At 45.2% G+C, this 13,107-nt stretch overlaps 1 protein-coding gene across 1 annotated transcript in view; it reads right to left on the minus strand.

The window, feature by feature from the left end:
• Window positions 1-12,538, minus strand: part of atf6b (activating transcription factor 6 beta) — a 102,295-nt gene extending 89,757 nt beyond the window's left edge. The window contains exon 1 of the mRNA XM_080182351.1: window positions 12,033-12,538. Coding sequence (XP_080038477.1) covers window positions 12,033-12,105 — 73 coding nt within the window. The 5' untranslated portion in view covers window positions 12,106-12,538. The remainder of the gene's footprint in view (window positions 1-12,032) is intronic.
• Window positions 12,539-13,107: the final 569 nt, after the last annotated feature.

The raw sequence follows: 13,107 nt of genomic DNA on the forward strand, positions 1-13,107 counted from the left end.
GCATCGTGTTCCACGTGACTCATCTCACCCTATCACCATAGTCTTCTCTTCATTCACCTCCCTGTAACCCCCACCCTTGAATCATCTCAACCACCCCATGTAACAGCAAGTTCCACATTCTTATCAGTCCAAGGGAGTCCCTATTAGTGGCTATCTTATGCTTATATAATGTATAAGTGCAACAGTCAATTTGTGCATGGCAAGCTCCCACAAACAGTGAAGTTAAAAAGGCTAAATCTGTTTTGGTGATGCAGGCTGATGGATAAATATTGCTCAGGATGTCAGGGAGAACTCCTGCACTTCGAAACAGTGCTACTGGATCTCTTATATACTTCCTTTGGAGAGATCCCGTGCACGTTTAACCACGTTTGCTCCAGTCTATGCAAAGACTTCATTTTGAGATATTTCTGCCAATGCAACTAACTTGACTCCAGAATCAGAAACCTAAAGGTTAGCTAAAAATTGACTGCATTCCTGAAGGGTACACAATGCAGGCAAACAACAGCACAACAGCAGCTGCAAGAAATGTTTTTCTCAGTTGTGAAAAAAACATTTCCAATAATGAGATAAAGGTTGACATATCATTTGGATTTTAAGTGTGCGTGTTTTTCAGTTTGTTCGAGATCTGTTCAGTACATTCAAGTTCAGTACAGGAACTGGTAGTAAAAACCAGTGTCCAAGTTTGTTTTTCTTTTTTCACTTTTATCCTGTTCATAATTTTTTAAAGTTCTGTTCAATAAAAGAAAACCACTTTAAAACTTATATTGTCCTTGTCTATTCAAACGAATGAATGGATCCCACACCTCTACAGTGCAGATCAGATTGGTACCGGGGGCACATCAGAGGCTGGGAATTGCGCAGAGGGTAACTCAACTACCCAAAGTCAGGAATGTAACCAGTTGAGTTACCCCACATTTGGAGACATTGAATTGAATTGATTCGATTTATTGTCACATGCATTAGTGCACAGTGAGAAGTATTGTTTCTTGTGTGCCAAACAAAGCATACCACTCATAGAGAAGAAAACAGTGCAGAATGTAACATTACAGCCGTAGCTAGGGTGTAGAGAAAGATCAACTTAATAGAAGTTAAGTCCATTCAAAAGTCTGATGGCAGCAGGGAAGAAACTGTTCTCGAGTCAGACTTTTGTATCTTTTTCGAGAGAAGAAAGTGGAAGAGAGAATATCCGGAGTGCGTGGAGTCCTTGATTATGCTGGAAGTGTAGTCAGTGTCAACGGATGGGTGGCTGGTTTGTGTAATGGACTCGGCTTCATTCACGACTCTTTGTTATGGCTCCTGCTCTTGGTCAGAGCAGGAGCCATAACAAGCTGTGATACATCCAGGAAGGATACTTTCTGCGAGGCATCCATAAAAGTTGGTGGGACATTGCAGCACCCAGAGTGTAAACTTGTGGCCTCATCCTGGGAGATCAACCTTCATGGTCATTCTCTCTCTCTCCTGGGTATACGTTGCTGCTCAGAGACTCTAATGGCCTTTTTAAACAAGCTATCAATAGACATCCCCATTATTCAATATCATGCTTTGTCTTCAACATTAAATTGAATTTCCTGCCTTTTCTTCATATTCCTCAATCCCGCAAAATATTTCCAAGTCAGCGTTGCACGTCACCGTGGGGGAGGAGACTTCCAGGTGGTGGTGTTCCAGATGATAGAGGTCACAGGTTTGGAAGGTGCTAAAAGGAGGTGAATTGGCAAATTGCTGCAGTGCACCCTGTTTAGGACACACACCATCACTGGGGAGGGACAGAGCGTTGAGTGAGGTGGAGGGGGTGACATTCAGATGGGGCTACCTCATCTTGGATGGTGTCAGACTTCATGAATATAGATGGAGCTGCGCTCCTAGAACATTACAGCACTGTTCAGGCCCTTTGGCCCTCAATGCTGCATGACCTGTGAAACCAATCTAAAGCCCATCTATCTTACATTATTCCTATATCATCCATATGTTTATCCAATGACCATTTAAATGCCCTTAATGTTGGTGAGTCCACAATGGTTGCAGGCAGGTCATTCCATTCCCTTACTACTCTCTGAGTAAAGAAATTACCTCTAACATCTGTCCTATATCTTTCACCCCCTCAACTTAATGCTAAGTCCCCTCATGCTAGCCATCTCCATCCGAGGAAAAAGGCTCTAACTGTCCACCCTATCTAATCCTCCGATCATCTTATATGCCTCTATTAAGTCACCTCTTAACCTTCTTCTCTCTAACAAAAACAACCACAAGTCATAGAAACATAGAACCTTTCCTCGTAAGACCATCCCACCATACCAGACAACATCCTAGTAAATTTCCTCTGCACCCTTTCCAATGCTTCCATATCCTTCCTATAATGCAGTGACTGGAACTGTATGCAATACTCCAAGTGCAGCTGCAGCAGAGTTTTGCTCAGGCAGGCAAGCTGAGTGAACAAGCTTTGGAAAGTCAGGAGTGGAGTTATCCAAGGCAGAATTTCCCAAATGTCTCACCAACTCTTACAGCCAGTAATTTATCTAAAGGGACAGGGGAGCTTCCTTGGGTATCCTAGATGATATTTATCCCTCAGCAAACACCTAAATCAAGCTATCTGGTCATTTTGTTTAAAATTAATGCCACATTTCTCCAAATAACTGCAGCAACCACATTTCAAAAGTATCTCACTGAGCTGCAGAGTACTTTATCATTCCTGTGGATTGTGGAACAGTTGCACAAATGCCCAAGTTCATGTTTTTGATAAAATGACATCTAACATGCTATCTAATGCTGCCTTACACCTTTCAGTTCTTTTAACATTCCTTGGTATTATTTGGGGTGCAAGGTCTGAGCTCTGCTCCCACCCAGTCCTGTGCAGTAACATCCAGCTGTTCACAACACGAAGACCTGTGGCAGGGGTGAACATGGGGCCTACTGATTTGTGGTACTGTGCAGGAAACAGAAAACCTCTGATCTTCAGCAAGGCACATTCTATATATAAAACTCAGTACACTGAACTCTGCCACTCCCAAAATAACAATCAGATTCACAGGTGCTGCCTGAATTTAAATGCTAGAGATTTTCCAATTTTAAGCACAGATAGATTGGTCAAAAATCTCAAATGGGAAGGGACATCCTGCTCTCCACAGAGTAGCTTGGTGATCACCACTTAAAATCATAGAATCCCAACTGTGCGGAAGGAGGCCATTCAGCCCAAGTCTGCACCGACAACAATCCCAACCAGGCCCTATCTCCATAACCCCATGTACTTACCCTGCTAATCACTCTGACACTAATGGTCAATTTATCATAGCCAAATCAACCTAACCTGCACCTCTTTGGACTTGTGTCTGGGGCAAATAATATGAGAGTTCCTTCAACAACAAACATTGCATTTATATAGCACCTTCAAGTGGTTCAGAGGAGAGATAAATCAAACAAAAACGTACAGCTGAGAACCATAAAGAGATATTAGGACAGGTGACTTGGAGAAAGGCAGCAGGGTTTGAGGGCCTTGGGCAGCTGAAGGCATGGCGGCTGATGGTGGAGGCCAGAACTGGCAGAGATTGCAGAGGGTTAAAAAGGCTTGTCTTTCATTTGTGTTCCCCTATACAATGCAGTAGATTTCTTATACAGTGTAGTGGCAGTACAGTGGTACAACAAGAACATGTCACACCTTAGGTTTTCAATTCTAAATTGAAAACTGCTACATTCCAGAGAAGGTTAACATGTCAAAATAAACAAGTCTAACTGAGGAAGTGCCCTTGGCCATGATAGAAAAGGAGGTTCACTTTATCACAATTTAATAGTCATCTGCTCTTATTCATCAACCCTTGACCACAAGTCGCCATCCCCCCACCCCAACAAAACTAAACCCTCTGCCAAATCACATCATGGTATCAAAAAGGTTCCGTCTGTACACGGCAGCTTGTTTGCTGGAAGAATCTAAGTCTTCTGGTTGACTTATTAACGGCAGGAAACCTGTTGTCTGTGTGTTCATTTTACAGGTGCTGATCTTTGTCTTTCCCTTGAGATGCTCAACCAAGGGGACTGTCTGCCCTCTTGGACAGATGCAAAGCATCGCACACCAACTGTTTAAAGAGACGAAGGGCCAGCTCTCCCTGGCTGATATTTACCCTACCTCCGATTCAGGCTACGGGGGCCACCATTCTCTCAGCAGCTCAGGAACAGAGTGTGAAGTAGAGGAAGTTGAGGTGCAGCAATGGAGGGATCTGAACTGTGGGAGACAACCAACACCACTGCAGGTTACAGAGATTTGGTAGGTGCCAGGACAGAGGGTTCTGCACCAGGTGGATTCCGTGTGTGACTCAGAAAACAGCACAGGAGGTGGCCATTCAGCCCACTGTGGCTGTGTGAGCTCTTTGGTAGACCTATCAAATTAAGAGTCACCATGTGTTCTCTAATAGTTTCCAAGCCTCAAATCCATTAATCCCAGTTCCCTTTTCAAAATTATTACTGAATCTTCCCTTTCAGACAGAACCTTTCAAATGCCATATCCTGGGCTTCTTTTACCAGTAAAAAGTCTGACAACACCAGGTTTTAGTCCAACCTATTTATTTGATAATATTCTCACTAGCTTTCGAGGGGACAGCCTCTTCGTCAGGTGAATGGAGAGTTCTGGCCTCAGACAGAGCATATAAAGCACAGACAGTCTGTGCTTTATATGCTCTGTCTGAGGCCAGAACTCTCCATTCACCTGACGAAGAGGCTGTCCCCTCGAAAGCTAGTGAGAATATTATCAAATAAATAGGTTGGACTAAAACCTGGTGTTGTCAGACTTTTTACTGTGTTTACGCCAGTCCAACGCCGGCATACCCACATCATGACTTCTTTTACCAATCAGCTTCAGACTGCGCCTTCTGGTTACCAGTCCTTCAGACACAGAAGCTTCTCAAAACCATGCATGATTTTGAAGATTTCTATTAAGTTTCTTCTTAATCTTCGCTCCATTAAGATGTAGCCCAGCTTCTTCAAGCTCTCGGATATCCTGCCCCCCAATTTTACCAAGTCTATTTTGCACGCTCTCCTCTTCAATAACCTCCAAACCGGGGGTGCCCAGAACTGGACACAATACTCTAATCACATTATTGTTGTAAAAGACATCTGGTTCAGTGGTTTTGAGGGAAGGAAATCTGCTGTCCCTACCTGGTCTAGCATAGTGTCAAAAGCTTGGAATGCCCTTCCTAACAGCACTGTGGGTGTACCTACACCACAGGGACTGCAGCAGTTCAAGGAGGCAGCTCGCCACCAACTAGGGATGGGCAATAAATGTGAGAAGGCAGTGGCACAGTGGTATTGTCACTCGACTGATAATCCAGAGACAGGGCAAGATCTGGGGATCCGGGTCCAAATTGCACCACATTGAAATTTTAATTAAATTTAAAAAATGGAATTAAAAATCTGAATGATGACCTTGACACTAGCATTGATTGTCATAAAAACCCACCTGTTTCACTAATGTGCTTTATGGAGGAAATTGTCGGCATGGTGGCACAGTAGTTAGCACTGCTGCCTCATAGCAACAGGGACCCAGGTTCGATTTCTGGCTTGGGTCACTATCTGTGTGGAGTTTGCACTTTCTCCCTGTGTCAGCATGGATTTCCTCCAGGTGCTCCGGTTTCTACCCACAGTCCAAAGATGTGCGGGTTAGGTTGATTGGCCATGCTAACTTGCCCCTTAGTGTTAGGGGAAGTGGTAGTGTAAATAGGGTTACAGGGATAGGACCTGGGTGGGATTGTGGTCGGTGCAGACTCAATGGGCCAAATGACGTTGTTCTGTACTGTAGAAATTCTACAAAATCTGCCATCCTTACCTGGACCAACGTGACTCCAGGTCCACAACGTGGTTGACTTTCAAATGTGCTGTGAAATGGAGGGCAGTTAGGGATGGGTAACAAATGCTGGTCCAGCTAGTGATGTCCACATCCCTTAAATGAATAAAGATGTGATTCCAGATCCACACAAAAGTGTCTGCATGGGTTTCCTCCTACAGTCCAAAAAATGTGCTGGTTAGGTGCATTGGCTGTGCTAAGTTCTCCCTCAATGCACCTAAACAGGTGCCAGACTGTGGCGGCTCGGGGATTTTCACAGTAACTTCATTGCAGTGTTGAGGCAAGTCTAATTAAGTAAACTTTAACTTCAAACCTTACTTTATCCCTTGTTTTCCTTACCTTGGGATACATTCAGACCATGAGGTGTAGGAGCAGAAGTAGGTCGTTTGGCCTCTCCCGGCTTCTCCCCTGTTCAGTAAGATCATGGCTGATCTGATTCTCAACTCTATTTTACTGCCTTACCCTCAAAACTCATTTCTCTAAGGCCTGGTCATTTATCCACTTTCAAGGGTGCTAAACTCCTCAATACCTGCTTCACCTATTTATTACATCCAATATTTCACACTCCTCCTCACCCGCAATGTTTGATCACTCTCCAATATCAGAAGGCTCCCATCAGCAAATCACCCCGCTGGACACACAAAACGCTGATAGTACAAAAAATATCAGGGCAATCTCTATTTTAAACAAAGCACAGCACAGGCCTGGAGAATTAAATTAGACTTTGAGCCCAGGCATTGCACTCTGTCTGGTGGGGTGTGGACAGGGAAAGAGAAAGTGGTTTAAGTCCATCAGATTCACAGCACAGAATCAAGTCTACACCAACAGGTTGCACAAGAACTGCGATTTCAACACAGAGGCACAAACTCTGCAAAGGATTTAGCTCAAAACAAATCTGGACAAAGTCCCCTAGTTCATCAGACATTGCCAGAGACAAATGAAATGAAATCAAAATAAAAAGCAATGATACAGTATATTGTCAGCAGGGTATAGGGGAGACTGGCATATCCGCACTCTCCCTGTGGAACAGGTTTACCGCACAGGCAAAATTCATCTCAGTCTATCCGTTGCAAAGAATCCACATTTCTAAAAGGGTGCCAAACCTGCAAGTGGCTTGTCTCTGCTAAACCATCACAGTGACAGTCCTGGAGGTCAGTGGAACTGTTTGTGGTGGTCAGCTGCTAATTGATTTACTTTGGAGCATTGCTGAGGTTTTAAAAAAAACACTCTTGCAAAGCTTAGGATGATATTTAAAATGTAGCCACAGAGGAAATGATTCTTTGATGCAGCGATACGAACGCAACTTGCAAGTAAGAAAATATTAGTCAAGCAGGCTTTATCTTCCAGCCCAGTTGGCAAGTTGTAATAAAGCAGCCGGTTTTCAAATAGGCCCACCAATGCAAGTTTAAAGTAACTCACCCCCTGACTCCCCAAAGCCTGTCCACCATTGACAATACACAAGTCTGGAGCGTGATGGAACACTCTCCACTTGCCTGGGTAAGTGTAGCTCCAACAACATTCAAGAAACTCAACACTATATAGAACAATTTAAAGTTGAAAGTTAAAGTTTATTTATTGATCACAAGTAAGGCTTACATTAACATTGCAATGAAGTTACTGTGAAATTCCCCTAATCACCGCAATCTGGTGTCTGTTCAGGTCAATGCACCTAACCAGCACGTCTTTCAGACTGTGGGAGGAAACTGCAGCACCCGGAGGAAATCCACGCAGAGATGGGGAGAAAGTGCAAACTCCACACAGACAGTGACCCAAGCCAGGAATCAAACCTGGGTCCCTGGTGCTACGAGGCAGCAGTGCTAACCACTGTGCCGCACCCACCTGATAGGCTCCCCATCCACAAATATTCACTTCCTCCACCACCAATGCACATTATGCAGATTGCTGCCAATCTACAGAATGTACTGTGGGAATTCAACAAAGCTCCTTCAATGGCATTTTCCAAACATCTGATTTCTCCTTAAGATGGTCAAGGACTGCAGACACATAGGACACCACCACCTGGAGGTTCCCTTCCAAGTCACTCATTACCCAGGCTTGGAAATATTTCAGCATTTCTTCGCTGCATCTGGATCAAAATCTTGGAATTCTTGCTGAACACCACTGTGATGCATCTCGACTATTTGGACTGCAATGGTTGATTTTATTCATTTTCGGAACTTGGTTGCCACTGGCTGACCAGCATTAATTGCCCAAGCTCGTTGCCCTTGAGAAGGTGGTGGTGAGCTGTCTTCTTGAACTGCTGCAGTCCACGTGCTGTGGGTTCACCCACAATGCCATTCCGGAGGGAATTTCAGGATTTTGACCCAGCAACTGCAAAGGAATGGCGAAATATTTCCAAGTCAGGATGGTGAGTGGCTTGGAGGGGAACTTGCAAGTGGTTGTGTTCCCATGTATCTGCTGCCCTTGCCCTTCGAGATGGAAGTGGTCATGGGTTTGGAAGTTGCTGTTCAAGATGGCAGTTCAACACCTTCTCAAGGACAATTAGGGATGGGCAATAAATACTGCCCTAGCCAGGGACATCCACATTCCATGAGCAAGTTTAAAAAAATGAATTTCCCAAGACAAATTAAAATGACAATTAGCTTGGGTTGGGGAAAACATGTGGAGGAAGATTAGATTGAGCAAGTGACTGAACATTGTTCAGTCAACTGAACAATGTAATTTAATCAATCTAATAATAGACAAAAGCAATTAAAAAGCAGCCATACAAGTTGAACTCATTCGACAAATGAAACACAAGTGCAATATTTCAATGGGAGCCCAATACTGAACATTTCTTAATTGTACATGCTGATGTGTGCCAGCCCCCACCCAGCGAGTCACACTCCTATCACATTTGTGGATTCAGGTCCCACCACAGAGACTGACACAGAGAATTCCAAAGCTAGGACTGAGGGAGTGCTGCTCTGTCGGAGGTGCTATTTTTTAGATCAGATTTTCAAGTGAGGTTCTCACATGAGCACAGAAGCTCCCACAAGACCCCTGATAGAGAGCAGGGAGTTCTCTCATCATTTCCTGGACAATAGCCATCTCTCGACTAGCACAATGAAATATTTTATCATGTTGCTGCTTGTAGGAGCTTGCCGTGCACAAGGCTGTTGCCGTTTTTGTCTCTATTCCAACAGTGGCCATGCTTTGGAAATAAGTCATTGGCTGCATAGTGTTTTGTGGATGTCCCCTCACATCAGACATGGTTCGCAATGCAGAAATAGGTCACTCGTCTCCTCTGGCCCAGGCAGGAATTTACATTCCACCTCAGGTCATGTCACCCTATCACATCCTTCAATGCTCTTCCTTCCTCCTGTGTTTATTTAGCTTCAGATTAAGTATGCCCCCATTATTCACCTCAACCAATGCAACAGTCAAAGCCACTCCCCAAAGGTAAAACTAACTCCTTTGTAGCGTGACTGGAGGAAAACACCAGCACCGAGAACTGACCTGATTCCTCCCATCGTGTCACGTATTACCAGTTTTAATTCAAGGAAGTAAGTGGGTTGCGGGTTCAAGTCCCACTCCAGAGAGTTGAGAGTTCATTCTAACCCCACACTCAGTGGCAGTGCAGAGAGAGTAAAATAAATAACCCACAGTCCCAGAGAACCATAAATTGCTCTCCCCTTTGACAGCTGACAGGTGGCAATTTAACCTGAGGGCTGCCACAACTGAGGCGAGGGCAAAGTGGGGTCTTTGTGATAACTTCAGCCAGAACAGGAACTGAACCCATATGGTTGGGGTCGCTGTGCAACATGAACCAGCCATCCTGCCAACTGAACGAACCGATCCACAGAGAGAATACTGCACTGCCGCGCGTGCTGAAGCATTAAACCGTCTCTCTCAGGCCCGTGTTGAATTCCTATCGATGGAATCGCCCAGTTTATTTTCGAGCAGGAAAAGCAGCATTCAGCCCAATGACAGCGATGGCAACTTTTTTTTAAAAACCGTATCATGTGGTCTTAGTGAAAAAACCAAGCAGGCACAGATTTCACATTGGATTTCTGGTTGGCTGTGTTCAATTCGCCCGTCCCACTATCATCTCAGTACTTCAACGAAGCCCACACTACAAGACAGCCTTGATGAAGCTGCCTTGCAGAGTTGCCTGTGATCCCCTTCCCCCGAAGCCACTAATATATTATAATGACATTCCTAATGTTGGACAGCAGGAAACACAGCCGTCACTGTCTGCAGGAGGGTATGATCATCTCCTGCCACAGAGAAACATGTCTCATCATATTTCCCAATCATGCCACTAAACCCTCCATCATGAACAGCAGCGGGAAATCCTGGCCTATATCTTCACTTTGAGGAGGAGCAGGGGAATTCTCCCCAATGGCCTGGCCAATATTTAACCGTCAAATCCACTTCTCTGCAAGTGAAAAAACAAGTGACAGGACATTATCACTTTTCTGGGTCTGGGACCACGCTGTGCACAAATTAACTGCATTACAACAGTGACTACACTTCAAAAATACCGTAAAGCATTTTGGGAGGCTCTGAGGTTGCTAAAGGCACTGTATGAAAGCAAGTTTTTCTTTCTCTGGGGTTAATATACTCTATTATTGCAGCAGAGCTAAGAAATGCTGGCCTAACCAGTGACACCCACATCCCACGAATCAATAAATTAAAATAAAACAATGACATCCTTCACCAGAAACTATCAGATACAGGTTAGCAAGTGTGTGGCTGAGAGAATTATTGCAAAGCACCACTTTCTTCTGTCACTGATTCCATCACTTGATGCCCAGATCGCAACTCTCAACAGGTTCCTTTCACAACAGTTCTAATTAAGACACACAAAACAGCCTGACATAGTGACAGCTCCCTCCCAAAAAAACCCCCAGCAGATCCCTCACACGGATATCTTGAATCCGTGACAGGATTATCATTATATCGTTAAAAAAAGATACCAATAACCTGTCCTGGTCCCTCGATGCCGATGCTATAGTTAAGAAAGCCCACCAACAGACTAAGGAAATCTGGCACATCCGCTACAATTCTCACCAACTTTTACAGATGCATCATAGAAAGCATTCTTTCTGGTTGTATCACAGCTTGGTATGGGTCCTCTACTGACCAAGAACACAAGAAACTACAAAAGTTCACGAACGAAGCCGAGTCCAGCATGTAAACTCACTTCCCGTTCACCGATACTGTCTACATTTCCCACTGCCAGGCAGAGGAGCCTGCATAATCAAGGGCCCCACGCATCCCAGACATACTCTCTTCCATCGGGAAAAAGATACAAAAGCCTGAAGTCACATACCAACTGACTTAAGAAAGCTTCTTCCTTGCTGCCATCAGACTTTTGATTGGACTTACCATATATTAAGTTGATCTCTCTCTATACCCAAGCTATGTCTGTAACACCACATTCTGCACTCTCTCCTTCACCGCTCCTCTATGTAGAGTTTGCTTCATCTATATAGCACACAAGAAATAATGCTGCCCAAATTCAAAATGCAAAACTTATGGTTCAGGCAGCCTTCATAAAACATTTTGCCGTTTCTAACCTGGAATATAACAATACCAATACACGTGACAATAATACACCAAATCAATATCGATAGGTTACGTAAGATGAAGGAGAGGCAAACAGAACCAAACACCAGTATGGATTGATTGAAATGAGTTGCCGTTAGAACAATCGTGATATCAGGCATTAAACATTTGAAGACATGGCTATGGTTTGTTAATTTAAAAGGTGATGCTGTACATTGCACCCATTCCAAATAACCAACACTTGGCAGAAATGTACTTCCCCATCTCGCCGTGAAATGGATGACACATTAGAATGGTACAATCTGGAGTACATCATGTCTCAACAATCCAGCACCATGGGCTCACTCAGCAGAGTACGTGATGACAAATACAGATTAAAAAGAGTTTTACCCTCTGTAAAAACCATTACAAAGCTGAAGGAATTATATAAAAGAAATCACAAACTCCCAAGCTCTAATCCTCATCACTCCCACTTTTCTTGTTGCTCCCCAACTCCACTCCACCTGATCCCCTGTTGGTCAACTCCCTCTGTCCCTCCCTCCTCACCCCTATTTTCCCTCCTCCTTCCCCCTTGCCCGCGATCACTCCTTCCTCACCCCTTTCTCCTTCTCACCCCGCTTTATCTACATTCCTCCTCTCCTCCCCACCCGCCTCCTCTGATCCCAGTTCCCTCTCCCTCCTTACTTTTCCTTACCCCAGTCCTCGTTGCTCAGCAGGTTTTCGGGGAAGAAGCGACTCTCCAGCTCACTCACTAAATCCGTCGCCATGACGCTTCCTGCGAGCGAATGATTACAACGAGAATAGAAACTTTTCAATGATATCTCCACCCCGCGGATGAAATCAGACTGCGACCGCCATCACTCGCTCCCACCGGCTACAACTCCCGACAAAACCGCCCGAGAGCCGAGGCCCCGACCCGGAAACACACCTGAGTGACAGGGATTTCGACCAATCGGCTTCCAGACTTCTTAGAAACCCGCCTCCTGCACAGTGACTGACAGTTAGGATGACCAATGAGCGCACAGATTGCCCGGAAAACGATATTCCTGGCTTCGAGTGACAGGAGAATCAACCAATTGGATTACATCTTTCCGGAAATCCGCCGTCATTTAGCTGAGTGACAGGAGATCCGGCCAATCCCCTAACAGTTCCTAGCGGCCGGCCTTCTTCACGTTCAGTTACGGACGCTGCGACCAATCGGATTCCGGATGTCTCGAACAAAAAAACCTCCTCTCCCCCGCTCCCCCGCCCCCCGCAACAATTTGGGTGACAGGCACCGCTACCAATCCGCTCACCGACCTCCTGGAAACTCTCGTCCCTCACTATGATTGACAGGCATTCTGACCAATCCATTTACAGATCTCCCGGAAACCCATTAACCTCACACTAATTCACAGGCCATTGTGATCCATCCGCTCACCGACCTCCCGTAAACCAGCCTCCCCACTTTGAATGACAGGGGCGCTGACCAATCCGCTCGCCGGTTAACCGGAAACCCGCCTCCATCAGTTTGATTCACAGGAACACTGACCAATCGATCCACCGATGTCCTGGAAACCCGCCTCCATCACACTGATTGACGGGCGCTTTGACCAATCACTCCCTCACGCTGATTGACAGGCACTGTGATCAATCTGTTCTCCGACATCCGGGAAACCCGCCTCCCTCACTGCTTGACAGGAGTTCTGACCAATCCGCTCTTTGCGCTCCAGGAAACCCGCCTCTCTCACGCTGATGTACAGGCACTGTGACCAATTCGCTTACCGATG

Source organism: Carcharhinus amblyrhynchos, unplaced genomic scaffold (assembly GCF_965287045.1).
Source record: "Carcharhinus amblyrhynchos unplaced genomic scaffold, sCarAmb.v2.hapA scaffold_52, whole genome shotgun sequence".
Classification (NCBI taxonomy): domain Eukaryota; kingdom Metazoa; phylum Chordata; class Chondrichthyes; order Carcharhiniformes; family Carcharhinidae; genus Carcharhinus; species Carcharhinus amblyrhynchos.